The sequence below is a fragment of the Beta vulgaris genome, chromosome 7 (assembly GCF_026745355.1).
Source record: "Beta vulgaris subsp. vulgaris cultivar EL10 chromosome 7, EL10.2, whole genome shotgun sequence".
In the NCBI taxonomy this organism is placed as follows: domain Eukaryota; kingdom Viridiplantae; phylum Streptophyta; class Magnoliopsida; order Caryophyllales; family Amaranthaceae; genus Beta; species Beta vulgaris.
In genome coordinates, this window is record NC_079208.1 from 10,810,168 (window position 1) to 10,828,558 (window position 18,391).

Below are 18,391 nucleotides of genomic sequence, written 5' to 3' on the forward strand. Positions count from 1 at the left end.
ACATATGTAATTAGTGGTTTTTTAATAATTAAATTAAATACGGAATTTATTACCACTATGTTGCATGCATACATAATTAACGATCTAATAATTAATTTAAGAGACCAATTAGTATTTTTAATATATTATTAATTAAGAGACATATAGATGTTTTCAAGTCTACAATTGCATTGATTTACTTATAGGCTACAGTGGTGCGACAAACAATAAGTGAATTAAGAACGATAATTTGATAATTTTCACCTCGTTGATTCGTAATTATTTGAGAGGGTTGACGATAATTTAAGTAATTTTGAAAGGTATTTGAGCGATTTTATTGTCTAGGCATTTGAGTTTATGAACGATTTTGGTTTTGATTTCCTATATAATTAGGATTATTATAATCCATAATTATAAGAATTTACAAACCAAGAGCAATGGAAAAAGAGTAATAAAATAAAATAAAACAAATACAAGAAATTAGTGAAGATAGAGAAAATTAAGTGTGTCCAAGATATTGCAAAATAAGTCTCTATTTATATAGCTCGAAAAAATAATCATTGGTATTTTTTTTATTTGTACTTTTTAAAACATAACTGTTGCAAAAGTTTACAACAGTTATAGTTTATATAACTAATTATCGTGTGACAAGTAGCATGCATCGTGACAAATGGCACACTACAACTGGTGTTGACATGCATGTAAGCTACGAGTTGCAACACATCAGTTAGTATTCTTTTTGCTTTTCCTCGAGCCCAAAACGCTCACAACTCCGCCAAATCACAACATTCTGACTAGAGGAAAAGCAAAAAAAAAAAAAAAATCATCAGATCAGGTAGTGGGCCCCACTCCCATACCTAATCATGGCTCAACTCGTACCAACCCGTTTTTTTCTCCCAATTACCCACAATCTTTGTTCAAATCATGATTAAGGGTCCAGATTTAAAGATTGCCTTCACAATCTTATTTCTCACTCATGGTTCCCTTATTCTTGAGTGAAAATAAAAATTGCGAGGACAATCTTAATTTTGGGCCCTGATCATGAGTAGAAATAAGATTGTGGGATGATTGTGGGAAAAAAGGTTGGGACGAGTTAATGGACTATCAAACGTGGGTGATCCTTGCTACTAGAGGTGTCAAAAACCGGGCCAACCCACGGGTGAACCAACATCCGACCCAGACCCAACCTATTCCGAGTCGAGAGTGAAAGGTTTAAAAGCCGACCTATTCCGACCCAACGTCTACTAGTGCCCAATTAAACCCATGAAATTGGAAATCCAAACCGAATCTGGTCGTCCCAAGTTGGACCCACACCAAGTTGGACCCGTGAAGAACGACCCATACCTAACATTTTTCCGACCCAAAATAACCCTCTAATAGCCCTATTTTTAAGTGCGTTTATTACATGTTGATAATATTTATCAAATTAATTATGTTCTGAAAATATTATTTTATTTGAGTTGTGGAGTATGAATTTTATTTGTCGTTCTTGTAATATATTTGTTATATAAATTTTATGAAGTTATTCTTCTATTATTTTGGATTTTTTGTCAAAAACTACCTATTAATTACAACTTTTTGAAAACAACTACCTAATATGTCTAATTTTTAAAACAACTACCTTTTATCATGTTTTTTTTTGGTAGCACTACCAATAATACATAGTAAACGTTAGTAATTTTGTTTGGTGGGCCCCACTTGACATTTCCCCTCCATTTTACTGTTGTGTGTTTGTCTTCTTCCCCCTTTATTGAATTAGAACCACCAACCTCATACTCCAATATTCAATGTCAATAAAAAAATTCTCTCGCCTTCTTTTTACTTGGTGAATTGCAGATTCCCCCATCATCTTTGATTCTTCATTGAGCATCAACATCAGTAAAAGGCATGGTAAAAAGCAAGCAAAGTGGCCCCGAACGTAAAAGCGAAAGAATAATGGACAAAGGGAAGGGACTTTTAATTGTTAAACAAGAAAAAAGACGCAATAACAGATATAATACTTTAATCCTTCAGTGAATTGCTTTAAAAAGGAAATTTGTACTTGTTTATTGTGCAACAAGGTTAATATTACTTACATCGATAAACCCTAATTTGTATAATATCCAACTACGTGTGCCGAATGTTGTAGCTTTCTTAATTTTCAGTACATGTAGCTTTCCTTTGGTTTGTTGTTTTTTCACGTTTTTGACCTTCTGCTTCATTTGAATAAAAAAAAAGTATAGTCATAATTAATTGTGAAGGGATAAATGTTTCAACTGCATGTGCCGAATGCACTGAAGTTGGAATTCCAAATTCCAAATAAGTTTCTTTCACTAATAATAGTAGTTTGACAATTAATAGGATAAGTTAGTTGTAGGAAAATGGTTGTTAAGCTATACTCCTTTTGTGTTTCCTTTCTCCTTTGGATTAGTTAATAAATTTTGATTAAATGTTGTATTACTATACTTGTAGGGTGCTTCCAAGGTTTATGGACATGAACATGTGGGTTGGGGGCAAGTTTATTAACAATAAAGGAAAAACATATATATTATGTTGGGGGAGGGTCGAGGGATGTATATGAAGGTTAGTGTCCTTGTGGAAAATATATCTGTTGCTAATTTGAGGGAGTATGTGAAGACTGGAATGAAGATGGTTCTTGGTGAAATTGCTCAGGACTTTGGTATGTGGTATTGGGTAGATGGACTGGATCTATCTAGTGGGAGGACAAGGATTGAAGTAGAGATGATAATGATCTGGTCATATTATATGTCGTGAATGAACAAACCAATAGGCAAAAGTTTGGGCTGGGAACATTTGCTAGCAAAAAAAACACCTCATATTTCGTCCCTAAATTGGGTCTCAATGACCCAAAATGTTCCCAAACTAAGCCCATGATCTGCCCTCCATTTCCCCCTATAGTTGGTCTTGATTATTCATTACAAAGGAAGGTAAGTTCTGGACCTATGATTTGCCCCCCTCTTCCTCACAAAGTTAGGGTTTAACTCATCACAAAATAAGTTCACTTCTAGACTTATGATCTGCCCCCCATTTAGGCCCCCATTTATGCAGAATTTAGGCCACAAATTAGCATCCACATCTGCAGGACCTAGTGTTAATAGTGATGAAACTATTAAGGAGTTTCACTACCAAACCAGAAGAAGATGTCATCACTTCACAAGCATCTAACCCTAGCTCTTTAAAAAGCAAACCCGATTCTCCTCACTTTCCTTCTCACCCTCACAAAAAGAAAATAGTTGCTCATAAGCCAACGCTACATAAGGTTTCTAAAAAAAAGGGAAAAAAGGGAAACAAGAAAAAAAAAGAAAAAGAAAAGATGTATCTGACACTGAGGATTTGAGTGAGGAAGGGGAGTGGACATCATATTCTGAATCCGATTTAGATATTGATTTTGAGGATGGTGAGGAAGATAAGAGACCTATTGAGGGTGATGAACTATTTATCTCCAATGAGGTTGTACACATCTTAGGCCATGTAAACTCCAAATTAGCATGCATATTGGAGCAAGGTAAAAAGGTGGTGAGTGCATATGTAACTCAAGAGGACGATAACTTCCAACTTATTAGTGAGCAAGATTTCAATTCTGAATAGCCAAGAAGCTTGGAAAGATTAGATGAAGAGGTAGACTTTAACCCCGCCTTTAACCCAGAGACTGATTTTAGGAGGAAAATTAATTTAATCAAAGGCTTGAAGTTTCCAAATGTTTATGTTGTTAGGAAGACAATATATAAGATATCATTCAATTGAAAATGAATATGACTACTATTATTTGTACAGTGGAGGGTCTATGGTGACAGTGCATTGTAAGTTTAGATGCAAATGTCCATGGGATAAGAAGCATGGGAAGATTATGAAATGCGTTTGTGAGGATGATAATAAGTGTAATTTAAAAATTTATGCTGTGAAAATGAAGATGGAAGAAACCTTTCAAATTAAAAGTTTGAGATTGAAACATACTTGTAGTTTTCATCATTCAAGTTCAAAGGTAAGCTCAGAATGGTTAGCTGAAAAGTACTTAGATGACTGGAGGCTAGATCCAAATTGGAAACTAAAGAAGTTTGTTGACAGGGTGTACAAAGACATAGGTGTGCATATTGGTTATTATAGAGCATGGTTTTCCAGGGCAAGAGCAAAACTTATTCTTTATGGTGATGCCTCTGACCAATATGGTAAGGTTCATGATTATGCTTCTGCCATTCTAGAGCATAACCCTGGTTCCACTGTTGTAGTGAAAGTTGAATGAGTAGAGAATCCTCCACCCCATTTTCAGAGATTGTACATATGTTTGGCTGCCATGAAGGTTGGTTTTAGAATGGGTTGTAAGCCAGTGGTTGGGGTAGATGGGTGCCATCTCAAAGGTGCCTTCCGTGGAATGATTTTGGTGGCTGTGAGCAAAGATGAAAATAACAACATTTTCCAAATTACTTGGGCAATTGTTGAGGTAGAAAATACAGACAGTTGGACATAGTTTCTTGATGTACTCATAAGACATTGGATTTCATGATGGGCAAGGTCTAACTTTAATGTCAGATAGGCAAAAAGTAAGTTAACATTGTAATACTTCCATGATTTTCACTTACAATGATTCAATGCCTTACTTTTATCAATTTGTTAGGGCTTGATAGAGGCAATTGCACTTGTTGCACCAGAAGCAGAAGTGAGATTTTGTGCAAGACATATCTGGGCAAACTTAAAATTGAAGTTCAGTGGACAAGCATTTAAGGAGCTATTTTGAGGGGCTACTAAAGCAAGTACCAAGGTAAGAACCCCTTAACTTGAATTATGCATTTCTTTGTCATACTTTACTTTGTATCCTAATTCTATCCTTTTGTATAATAGTATGCATTTGATGCTGAAATGGGGGCAATAAAAGTCTTGTCTGATGATGCTTACAACTACTTACATGCAATACCTTTACAACACTGGTCTAGGCATGCTTTTAGTACAACATCAAAATCAAACATGTTGCTCAATAATATGTGTGAAACATTTAATGTTTGTACTAAAGGAAGCTAGAGATAAGCTTGTGATTACCTGCCTAGAGTGGATTAGGAGATATGTAATGAAGAGAAATATTGAGAAATGGGAAGGGATCCAAGAGTATGAAGGCAGATTTATGCCTTATGTAGGTAAGGTCCTACAGTGGATTGGTGAGGTTGCTAGGAAGTGTGAAGCATGCCTGTCCAGGGAAGATGAGTGGGAGGTTGAAACCACAAATGATAGATTTGTGGTGAATTTGAAGACCATACATGCAGCTGCTTTCACTGGCAACTTACTGGCATATCTTGCCTACATGCATATGCATGTATGATAAAAAGAAGATTAAGGTCAGAGGACTTTGTTAGTGACTTCTACTCCAAGAAGAGGTATTGGGAGGCCTGTACACCTCACATAAGGCCAATGACAGGGTTAAAACACTGGGAGAGAACTAACTTAGAGCAACCATTGCCTCCTACCATTAAAAAAATGTTTGGTAGACCCTCTAAGAAAAAGAGAAAGAAGGAAGCAGGTGAGGAGGAGGAAGCCAGGTTTCTGAAGAGGTCTAAGAAGCTTAACAAATGCCCAAATTGTCAACAACCTTGGCACAACAAAGTGAAATGCAAGAAACCACCAGTTGCAAAAGAGTGTAAGAAGGGTGGTAGACCATTCTCAACTGACCCATGGGTGACTGCTTAGATACAAAAGAAGGCTTCAAGGATTATGCATGGACAAGGTCAGATTTATTTTTGTATTCTTGTATAATGTTTTGTTTGATATTTCAAAATATTCACCTTGTTATGTTGTTTTGTAGACATATAGCCCATAAATGCAAGAGGTTGCTACTTCAAGCCATGACCCTCCATCAAGTGCTCCACAAGGTATTAGTCAAAGTCGTATTTAGCAACCACCATTCTTTCACCAAGCAAGTCAATCCAAAATCTCCAACAAAAAGAAGAAAACAGAGGTTTTCAGAGCAAAATTGGCTATCCAACCCAAGAAGAAGACTTTATCAAAAAAACGAAAAATGAGGCATTGTAGAAGTTATTTTTTGTAACTGACAATATTAGACAATGAATTGTTGTTGATCAACATTTTGGATGTTATTTTCAGCTCTATGCAATCTTTAACAATGGATTTTGTGCTCAATTTGTTTTGAATGTACTAATTGATTGAAATCATCCTTGTAATCCAAGGTTCATGATATATGCAAATTTCTTTAACAATACTCATCAATTGAGCAAAATTCTTCATTGACTAACAGTTGCTACAAAATTCTTCATTTGAATACATAAAGGAATCAACTTAAATTCCTACAAAGCAATGCTTTGAAAGGAGACTAAGTACCTTCCTACATAAGAACTAATTTCACAAAAGCCATGAAAACCAACCCCAATACAAAACCCAATCCAATAAGAAGGTGTCTCTGACCCCCCCCCCCTGCATTTTTCTTCACGTTGTGGGATAACTTGCATTTCTTCACCAGCTTCTCGTGGGTAAGAGTTAATTTGCAATTTTGTTCTTGTAACTTCGAAACTTCCAATTTTAGAAAGCCAATGTCAGTTTGTAGGAGCTTCTTCTCCAATAATAACTGATTTGTGACAATCCTTTGCCACTTTAAAATGTCATCATCCACCCAATGAAAAAAATTGCAACCTTTTACCTCTATCCGGATCAGAGAATTTGCACCCAAGGAACCTTCTACCTGGGTTCTTCGTAGTCCATGAAGTTAGCATCTTTAGTGGGATGCCACAGTCGCACTTGTTGGGCAATGTTTGAGTTGATTGGTAAGTGTTGCTAGACATCCTTCCAAAAATAAATTAAACAATGTTTAAATCATGAAGGTTTGTCAAGATATACTTAAATAAAACCACAATTTGGTGAATTTGATAAATTTCACAACCCCAATTTGAAAACCTAATTTCTTACAAATTGGGAAATTCATAACCATTAACAGTAAATCAAAAATTTGTAGAGAAAAGGAATCATTTACATGATTTTCAGATGTGAGATGAAAAATGTGAATCTTGTTGGTCTTCTTCAAATGATTTGAATGGTGGAAGAGGTGAGAGAGAATGACGTGATGTGAAGAGATGAGATGAGAGAGAATGGTGTTTGAATGAAATGGGGAAGAGGTGTGTCGAATGAATTTGGGAAAGTAGTTAAGGGAAATGTCAAGTGGGGCCCACCAAACGGAATTATTAACGTTTACTGTGTATTGGTAGTGCTACCAAAAAAAAAACATGATAAAAGGTAGTTGTTTTAAAAGTTAGACATATTAGGTAGTTGTTTTCAAAAAGTTGTAATTAATAGATAGTTTTTGACAAAAAATCCTATTATTTTATATATCTTGTTTATTGAGCAATTTGTTAATTTGTATTTACCCGATTAGAAAATTAAAGTCGGTCCTCGCACCCTCTTTGTCGGTTAATGAAATATCCCAAAACCCAACACTTTCTTTCATTCTCTCTCGTGGCTTCTAAACTAGAGGACACCAAAACCCAACCCCTCCATGTCATTTTGTCACACCCAAGAGGAAACCCCAACCCCAAAAACTGAAAACCTGAAACCCTTTATCTCTCTCATTTGTTGTTGCCTCGCCGGCATTCTTGAAGCTCGCCGGAGCCGCCTCTACTTCTCTGCTCGCGCGATGATGCGGTTGTGTTGGCTCCCCTGCTCGCGATTCCTCTCTCCTCCTCCCTGTTACTGCTGCACGTGGGTGCTACTGTGCACCGCTGCTTGTGCGCAGTTTGTCGTTGCGGTTGCGGCTGGTGGTTTTCTCTCTGCCGCCACCGTTCTCTGTTTCCCCTGTGTTCGTGTTTCTCTTTCTTTCTTACCTTGGTGGTGTCACCACCTGACTAGGTGGTGCTGCTGGTGTTGTTCATGGTTATTGTTGTTACTGGTTCTACTGCGGCTAGCTATTGTCCTATTCTTTCTTCTCCCCCGGACATTCAAACTCTCCTGCGACATGAACTATCATTTCTTAGTGCGTGATTACATTGGAAAACTAATAGCAATTCCATCCTTAATTCCATAGCTAGAATGAAAAAAGCTTGCGTGATACTCCCTCCGTCCCAATTTATTTGCTACATTTACTTTTTTACAAAGACCAAGGAAACGTCCCACTGTGCAGAGGGTGTTTTAATGGAAATGTTAGAAGATTAATTAGTTGTTGAGAAGGGTGATTAAAAGGCAAAAAAGGGGACTTGGCCCACATGTTGCAAGTGGCGCTACTTTTTTTTAAACAGTTGGAGTTCTTTTCCCTCCAAAATTTCAGAACAAATATTGAAACAAAATTTCAGTTACAAATATACAACCAAAGGAGAATATATTTTTTCCTCCAAAATTTCAGAGAACACTATACAGAACATGGGTTAAAAATTTCCCCCAAAATTAAAACAGCCAAAATTCAAAATTTAGGAGGAATTGAAATTTCCTCCAAAAACTCGAAAAAAAATTTCTGACTTAAAGGGGACTATATATACAGGATCATTTTTCATTTGAGAGAATTTGACCACCAAAATCTCATCTTTGAGCATTTCACCACCAAGACCATCAAAGACAGCAACCAACCAGCCAATTTCTTTTTTGGGGGGGGGGGGGGGGTTGGTTGGGGTAGATTCACTCTCGGAAAATTCATCATTGAGTGATTTATAGTACCATTTCTGATTTAAAAGCTTTACTTAAGGAAAGTGTTGAAACATTCTCAGCTTGAAAATGTCTGGCATCCATAGCTTAGTTATAGCCCCCTAGACAGTTCTACCGATAACACTTCAACACCATCCCCATCAGCTCAACCCATACCACAAAATCAGCCACCTTTTGATCTCAATCATCCACTGCCAGAACCAATTGCAGAACCAGAACCACATCCACAACCATCGCCAGAGGTCTTTGATCTTAACACAGTAGCTGCATCTCCAGAAGAACAAGAAGAGTTCTTCACTGAAATAAAACAAGTAAATGGTTATGAGGAGTTAGTTGCTGAGTGGTTAGATAATGACTCAGATGTCCAAGTCACAGAATATGATTGGACAGATAGTAAAACAGATGATGAGCAACAAGAACAACAACAGCCAGAAGAAGTGGTCAACAGGAGCAAGGTTTTGGACAATCATGGGAGAGGTCATGTTGCAAACATGCTACAACAAGTGGCACAAAGAAATAATTATGGGCAGTTCACTTTACCGCATGGAGCTATATTAAAAATTGCAATTGAGTTGAAGACTTCAAGGTGGACAGTTGGTAGAATATGGAAGAATGTATCACAATAACTCCAACAAAATGCATCAATAGAGGTGAATCACAAAAAACAGGGAGGGTAGGCAGAAAAAGCATTCAGTTGGATTCTCAAAAACTAACTTCAATTCCACTAAGGAAGAGGACAAGTATAAGATCAACAACAGCAACATTAGGTATGCACAAGTCAACCTTGCACAGGTTGGTGAAAAGGAGTGCTATAAAGAAACACAGTAATGCCAACAAACCTCATCTGACCCCAGCACATAAGGTTGCTAGGGTGTTGTGGTGTTTGGGTTCCATCATACCAAACACTATCCAAGCAATACCAAAATTCAGCAAAATGTACAATGTGGTTCATGTGGATGAGAAACGGTTTTGTATGAGCAAAATTTCTCAGAGGTACTAACTAGCCATAGGTGAAGTAGAGCCATATAGAAGATGCAAAAGCAAGAGATTCATAATTAAGATCATGTTCATAGCTGCACTTGCAAGGCCAATTACCACAGTCAATAGTGTGGTCATTTTTGATGGGAAGATAGACATCTTCCCATTCATAGAAGAGGTGGCAGTAAAGAGGTCTAGTTGTAATAGAGATGCAGGGGTGATTGAAACCAAACCTCTACTAAGCATCACAAAAGAAGTCATAAGAGAGAAGCTAATAAATCACATACTGCCAGCCATAAGAGAAAAGTGGTCAGAGGATGGGTGTAAGCAAATCTGGATTGTCCAAGACAATGCAAGGCCACACATAGCAAATGATAATGCTCAATTCAACTTAGAGGCAAAAAAAGATGGATTTGACATAATATTAATCAATCAGCCAGCACAATCTCCTGATATGAATGTGTTGGATCTTGGTTTCTTTGATGCAATTCAAACATTAAAAGATCAAATTGCACCTAGAACTATGAAGCACTTGGTGAAGGCAGTGAACAAGACCTATGACAAGTATGATCGTAAGCTATGCAATCACATATGGCTGACTCTACAATAAGTGATGAAGGAGACTCTTATAGTCAAGGGTAACAATAATTATCACATACCACATATGGGGAAGAAAGCACTAGAAAGGAGAGGTGAGTTACCAACATCCATTATCCTTAGTCCACAACTAGTAGAAGAGAGCAAAAAATGGGCAGAGGAAGGTCATATTGAAGATGAACAACAAGAACCAAACTATGCAACAAGTGGGGAATCAGATTCAGATGATGGTATTGACATAATATAAACACAAACTGCAAGCAATGGGCATTTGAAGGCCCTTTTTTGGGCATTAGACTGCGAGATGAAATTAACTTTTTGTAAGTAAAATACACCACATATAGGTTGGTTACACATTTTGTATATGTACATGAAAACATTTTGTATTTAAGCTTTACATTTATAATATGAAAACATTTTGGGTTGCATCACTCAAGTAAAAAAATAGTTCATGTAAGGTTAAGTAAAAACATTTCATATATAGTTAAGTAAAAACAGTTCATGTAAAGTTAAGTAAGAAAACAGGGAGGGTATCATTGAATCAAACAAATGAGTGACAAAAAAAGAAAATCAAATTAAACATGCACAAGATACATTGATGCAAGATAACTTCAATCAGATTTCATCTTTTTATCACTCATATTTAAGACAAAATGATAATCAATTTAAACAATTTTTAAATACAAGTTAGGCATGGTTGAAATTCCTCTCAGGAAGTCCCCACTCATCCATAAAACTCAACACATGAATTCAAACAGATGGAAAGTTGAAAAGAAGAGCACAAATATCTGGTGGCAATATGAGTTATATGGTGTCAAAAGGCATCATGCCCAAGGTATAAATCAGCAGACCTCATTCATCCTTGAGGAGTATAGTGCACCTCTCATGTAAACAAATTATAAATCATTAATACTCTTGTGGACAGCCTATATAACACCACAAATAACATATACATGCCTCATCAGTTATTTACACTACAATCCTATTCAATTTAACACTGATTAAATGCAAAATGGAGTAATAATTTGGATGTTTCATCCCATATCATCCTTGAGGATCACAACAATACACACACAACCAATTCATGCATCACTTAACTCCAAATAACAGAAACAAGCCTTATTCGTCTTTAAAAAACAAGAACAAGCAGAGAACACCCTAAACATGGATAACTTGTCTTTAAAAAACACAAACAAGTCATATCCATCTTCATAAATAACAACAAGGCAGAGAACACCATAAACAACCATAACTTATAGATCTAAAACCCAAACAAGCCATATTCATCTTTATAAAACAACAAGACAGAGAACACTATAAACATGCATAACTTATCTTTAAAAAACACAAAGAAGCCATATCCATCTTTATAAAACAACAACAAGGTAGAGAACAACCCAAAACATTCATAACTTAACTTTAAAAACTACAAACAAGCCCATCTTTATAAAACAACAACAAGGCAGAGAACAACCCAAAACATGCATAACTTAACTTTAAAAACCATAAACAAACCTTATTCATCTTTATAAAACAACAACAAGGCAGAGGATCACAACCCAAAACATGCATAACTTAACTTTAAAAACCACAAATAAACCTTATTCATCTTTATAAAACAACAACAACGCAGAGAACACCATAAACATGCTTAATTTGTCTTTAAAAAACACAAACAAGCCATATCCATCTTTATAAAACAACAAGGCAACCCTATCCATCTTTTTTAGAAGCGCAACCCTTCTAATGTGAGAAGGGCTGCGCTTTTTCATAAAGCGCAGCCCTACAGACTGAAGGGCTGCGCTTTTTTAAAAAAGCGCAACCCTTCATTGATAGGGCTGCCCTTTTACCAAAAGCGCAGCCCTTCTTGCGCAACCCTTCTGTTTTTTTCCCCTAGTGTACTAATGGAATTATAACATTATAGTAACTTATGAAGATCATCCGATAATAATATAAAGAACATATTGCAAGTTCAATTAAAAAAAGGCATTGACTTGTTAAAAAGTAGTTGTTTGATAAAAGGTACATGTGAAACATTGAAACCATTGTAAAAAAAAGAACGTATGACTCATGGAATTATAACATTGTAGTAACTTATAAAGAACATATAATAAGAATATAAAGAACATATTGTCAGTTCTATTAGAATATGGTATTGACTTGGAAAAAAGCATTATATAGTTGTTTGATAAAAGGTACATAGAAAACCAGTATGAAAAAAAGAACGCATGACTCATGGATTTATAACATTATAGTAACTTATAAAGAACATATAATAAAAATATAAAGAACATATTGTCAGTTCTATTAGAATATGGTATTGACTTGGAAAAAAAAATTGTATAATTGATAGATAAAAGGTACATATAAAACCAGTTATTTGTTTCAAAGGAAATTTTTGAAAGTTTAATCAAACTAATAGATAATAATGTTTATCAAAAGAAAAACTAATAGATAATACTATAGTAATTTAATTTTTAAAAAAACAAAATTCCAAGCGATGTTGAGGAGTTCCTCAGCCGCAATTTGTGGGAGAAATCCAATAATTTCTGCCATTTTGGTTTTTTTTTTTAAAATTTATTTAAATTCATGGCGTTTTGTTTGATGTTGCGTGCGTTTCATTCCAAGACCACAGAGAACATGGTGGTCTCTAGTCCACCTACAAAATTGCATGTTTTAAGGGATAGAATCTTTAGGTGATTAGTTATTACTTAAATTTTATCCTCTTGCTTTAATTAAGAATATTTGATTTTTAATTGATTGGCAAGTATAATATGTGATATTATTATATATTGGCTTTTATATTATGATATATTTGCTATGTATGACTAGTATGGCCCAAATTAAGATAGAAAATACGATCTGCGTATCGTGATGTATTCTTGTAATTTTAAATACGATCTGCGTATCGTTAAGTATTTTTGTAATTTATTTAATTTAGTTATTATTTAAATTATTTTGATACTTATGTAATCCAAAGAAGTGCCCATCAAGAGAAGGCCCATGGAAAAGGTGGATGGAGATCCATGAAGAGTCCAAGCGGCCATTGATGATTAGTTCTTAGGATTAGGGCCATACTAGATCATTTTATTTTCGCATTTTATTATTCTTTAAAATGCTTATAAGTTTATTGTATGTTGGTTGTTGATGCGCTAGAGTTCACTAATTCATAACAACATAATAAACTTAGGCCCCGTAAATATTAAGATTTGCTTTTCCAAACATAAAGTACTTATAAAACCCTTAATTAATAGTAATAGGTCATGCCTCCGCAGGGTGTTTCATTAATTTTGGGATATAAGGTAAAATTGCGAATTTTACAACTTAGTTTGGTTGTCCTTAACAAAATTATCAAAAGCGTTTTGAATTTTGAAGCAAGAGATAGTTAAACATGCGATGTTTATCCATCTAAACAAGAGTTATAAAGTGTTATAATTAGTAAAAGAGTTTACTTACCTTGATAATGTAACGTTAAGATAAGGCCTCCGTCTGCTTAGTGTTACATGTTGATAGGATCTTGTAAAACACTTATTCATAGGGGACTTTAATTTTGAATAGGTGGTCAACCTAGAAACCTTTTACATGTTTTAGGTTGCTTTATAAACATAAAATTGAACTTTGCCTTATTTTATGTATGTAGATATCATGTCTAGTAATAACAACAACAACTCGGTTTCAACATTCGTCCTTTTCTGGAAAAGGACAGACTGAATGGTGAAAATTTCCTTAATTGGGAAAGGACCTTAAGACTCGTTCTAAGGTTTGAGGGTCGAGAGGACGTCTTAGATACCCCGCTTCCTGTAATAACTGATGAATCAACTGACGCTGAAAAACGTCGTGCAAAACAGGCTAGTGATAAGTCTATACCAATCACTTGTTTGATGGTAGCAGCCATGGAGCCGAACCTCCAAAAGAGGTTCGAAACCAAGGATGCCTACACGATCATGCAAGAGCTGCGGGCCATGTTTAAAACTCAGGCCCGAGTTGAGCGGTATGAGACTAACAGGGAGATCCTTGAATGTCACTTGAAGCCGGGTCAAGCTGTTGGCCCCCATGTGTTCGAAATGATGGGTCTTTTCGAAAACATGGAAAGACTTGGGTTCCCTTATAGGCTCGAGTTGGCTACTGACATCATTCTCCACTCACTACCTGAAAGTTTTAATCAGTTCAGAATGACCTACAATATGAATGAGTCTGAAAAGACTTTGCAAGAGCTGCATGGATTGTTGGTCAATGCTGAAAGGAACATCCCTAAGGTTGAACCAAAGAAAGAGGTTCTGTTGGTTCAAAAGGGAAAGGGTTTCAAAAAGAAATGGGCAGGAAAGAAGGACAAAGGCAAGCAAGTTGCCACTGTCGCTGAAAAACCTAAGCCAACCGCCAAGCCCAAGGTTGCTGCGGAAAGCAAGTGCTTCCACTGTCACAAGATTGGACACTGGAAGAGGAACTGCCCGATATACTTGGAGGAAATAAAGAAGTCTGGGGCTTCTACTTCAGGTATATATGTTATAGAAATCAATTTGACTTCTACTTCTTTATGGGTATTTGATACCGGTTGTGGTTCTCACATAGTTAATGATGTGCAGGGACTAAAAAGAAGTAGGAAGTTGGCAAAAGGCGAGGTAGAGCTACGCGTTGGAAATGGAGCACGAGTTGCTGCACTTGCCTCGGGAGCTATAGTCTACACTTGCCATCTGGGCTTATTTTAGAATTAAATAATTGTTATTTCGTTCCTACAATAACTAAGAACATAATTTCGGTTTCAGTTTTGGATTCTGAAGGTTTTTGCTTTGAAATAAAGAACAAATGTTGTTCCATTTCTTACAATAATATGTTCTATGCCAGAGCTAATTTGATAAATGGTTTATATGTGCTTGATAAATCATTACAAGTCTATAACATAGATAGCAAGAAAAAGAAATCAAATGATTCTAACCTAACCTATATTTGGCATTGCCGAATGGGTCATATAAACCAAAAGCGCATTCACAAGTTACAAAAGGACGGTATAATTCCATCATTTGATTTCGAATCATTTGATGTATGTGAATCATGCTTAATGGGAAGATGACAAAATCACCATTTACTGGAAAAGGTGAAAGGGCCAGCGATCTTTTAGGACTCATACATACAGATGTATGTGGTCCTATGAGCACAAAGGCAAGGGGAGGGTTTAATTACTTCATCACCTTCACTGATGATTTGAGTAGATATGGCTATATTTACTTGTGAAACATAAGTCGGAATCTTTTGATAGATTCAAAAAGTTCCAAAATGAAGTACAGAATCAACTTGGTAAGACAATAAAAGCACTACGATCCGATCGTGGTGGTGAATATTTGAGCCAAGAGTTTGATGATCATCTAAAGGATTGTGGAATTCTTTCACAATTAACTCCACCAGGAACACCACAGTTAAATGGTGTATCTGAAAGGAGGAATCGAACATTACTAGATATGGTTCGATCTATGATGAGTCTTGCTGATCTACCGATTTCTTTTTGGGGATACGCTCTCGAAACTGCTGCACACACACTAAATAGGAGCCCGTCAAAGGCTGTAGAAAAGACTCCATATGAGTTATGGAATGGAAAACCTCCAAACTTGTCTTTTCTTAAAATCTGGGGATGCGAGGTCTATGTAAAGCGGTTACTATCAGACAAACTCGCACCCAAGTCAGATAAATGTCTCTTTGTGGGGTATCCAAAAGAGACAAGGGGTTATTACTTCTATAACCGTCAAGAGAACAAAGTGTTTGTTGCTCGTGATGGTGTCTTTCTTGAAAAGGAATTTGTTTCTAGAAAGACAAGTGGGAGTAAAATAACACTCGAAGAAATTCGAGATGAGCAACAACTGGACGTGGCTCACACCATGTCAGAGACGGCCCAACAAGACGAAAGTCATGTTGAGGAGATAACGTATTCAACGCTGAACCTCCTAACGTCCCATTCGAAGTTGAATCAAGCGAAAATCTTCAAACTGTTGAAGAGAACGTTTCTCTTGATGCTCAGACCCCGCGTAGGTCTAATAGACCAAGGATTCCAAACAAAAGGTTGGTTGATTTCCAAATGACCGAGAATTCTGAAATTATGATTTTGGAAAATTCAGAACCTACTACCTACAAAAAGCTTTGACGAGCCCAGACTCTGAGAAATGGCTTGAGGCCATGAAATCCGAGTTAGACTCCATGTCTGAGAATAAAGTTTGGACACTGGTTGACTTGCCTGCTGGGGTTAACCCTATTGGATGCAAGTGGGTGTTCAAATTGAAAACAGACAAAGATGGAAATGTCTATGTCTACAAAGCAAGACTGGTTGCAAAAGGATTCAGACAAGTTCATGGTATAGACTATGATGAGACCTTTTCTCCAGTAGCAATGCTTAAATCAATTCGGATACTTTTAGCGATTGCTGCATTTTTCGATTACGAAATTTGGCAGATGGATGTCAAAACCGCATTCTTGAATGGGTTCTTGAATGAGGATGTGTACATGACACAACCTGAAGGTTTTGAAGATCCAGAAAATCCTAAAAGGGTTTGCAAGCTTCAGAGATCCATTTATGGATTGAAGCAGGCATCTCGGAGCTGGAATCTTCGGTTTGATGAGGCAATCAAACAATTTGGTTTCATCAAAAGCGAAGAAGAGTCTTGTGTTTACAAGAAGTTTAGTGGGAGCGTTAGCTTCTCTTGGTTCTGTATGTAGATGACATACTAATCATGGGAAACGACATACCAATGCTTGAGTCAGTCAAGGAATGGTTAAGAAGTTGTTTCTCTATGAAGGACCTTGGAGAAGCTGAGTACATACTGGGAATCAAAATCCATAGAGATAGGTCTCGAAGGATGATTGGGCTAAGTCAAGAAACTTATATTGATAAGGTTCTTACAAGGTTCAACATGGAAAACTCGAAGAGAGGTTTCGTTCCCATGTCACATGGCATATCGCTTAGCAAGAGTCAGTGCCCGACTGAGCCTGATGAGTTAAAGCGAATGAGTAGCATTCCTTATGCTTCGGCTATAGGGTCTATTATGTATGCCATGATAAGTACTCGACCTGATGTTGCATATGCCTTGAGCATGTGTAGCAGGTTCCAAGCAAATCCAGGAGAAGCACACTGGACTGCAGCTAAGAGCATCCTTAAGTACTTAAGGAGGACTAAAGGCATGTTCTTAGTATATGGGGGACAAAGTGAGTTGGTTGTTGAAGGTTACACGGATGCAAGCTTCCAAACCGACAGAGATGACTACCGCTCTCAGTCAGGGTATGTCTTTCGTCTGAATGGAGGAGCAGTGAGCTGGAAGAGCTCAAAGCAAAGCACTGTAGCAGACTCTACGACAGAATCAGAATATTTAGAGCAGTTGAAGCAGCTAAGGAAGCAGTTTGGATAAAGAAATTCTTGACAGAGCTGGATATCGTACCTAGTGTTCTGGAAGGAATTGAGTTGTTTTGTGACAACAATGGTGCTATTGCGCAAGCAAAAAGCCAAGGTCACATAACAAGTCCAAGCATGTGATGAGGAAGTATCACCTCATTCGAGAGATAGTTGACAGGAAGGATGTCAGAATCTGCAAAGTTCATACGGATGAGAACGTGGCTGATCCGCTAACTAAACCGCTACCTCAACCCAAGCATGAGTGTCACGCTAGGGCTATAGGCTTGAAGCAAATGTTAGAGTGGCTTTAGATTGTACTAGGTTTAGAGAAACTTATTACAATGTAAAGACATGGTTTTGCTATTTATGTTTATAATAATAAATTTTGTCTTATTTAATTTTGGTTTGGTATTAAATAAAATGTCCAAAATATATCTTGAATTCTATGGTTTTGTCAAATATGTGATTTGATGAATGAAACACCATAAGTGAACAGAATTCATAGAATATTAAAGTTCCTAATCTAAGTCATTAAACTGGACATAAATGACTTATTAAAGGGATTAGCATATAAGATTGATTGATAGCGCCGTTTCATGGGCTATGGAAACATAGAGATGTTTAATCAATCATATGGAATGTATGTGGTACATAGTCGAACTTGACCTACTTAGAAGTTTTATAACTTCGAAATTATATTAGTAGATTCCTGAGACATGAGTAGAACATTACTTAGCCCAATGATTAGTATAGCTTTGATACTGTCAAACGTCATGCCGTAAAAGGGGACTATAAAGGCAGCATTCAGGTTGTGCTAAAAGTTGAGTGGGATATTGGTTACTACAA

The 18,391-nt window shown here is 36.5% G+C and overlaps 1 protein-coding gene across 1 annotated transcript; it reads left to right on the top strand.

Moving 5' to 3' along the window:
- The first annotated feature begins 9,664 nt into the window (after positions 1-9,664).
- On the top strand, positions 9,665-10,189 carry LOC104898738 (uncharacterized). The gene has a single exon (XM_010685840.1). It carries the CDS (start codon positions 9,665-9,667, stop codon positions 10,187-10,189), a length of 525 nt encoding a protein of 174 aa, XP_010684142.1.
- The last annotated feature ends 8,202 nt before the right edge of the window (positions 10,190-18,391 follow it).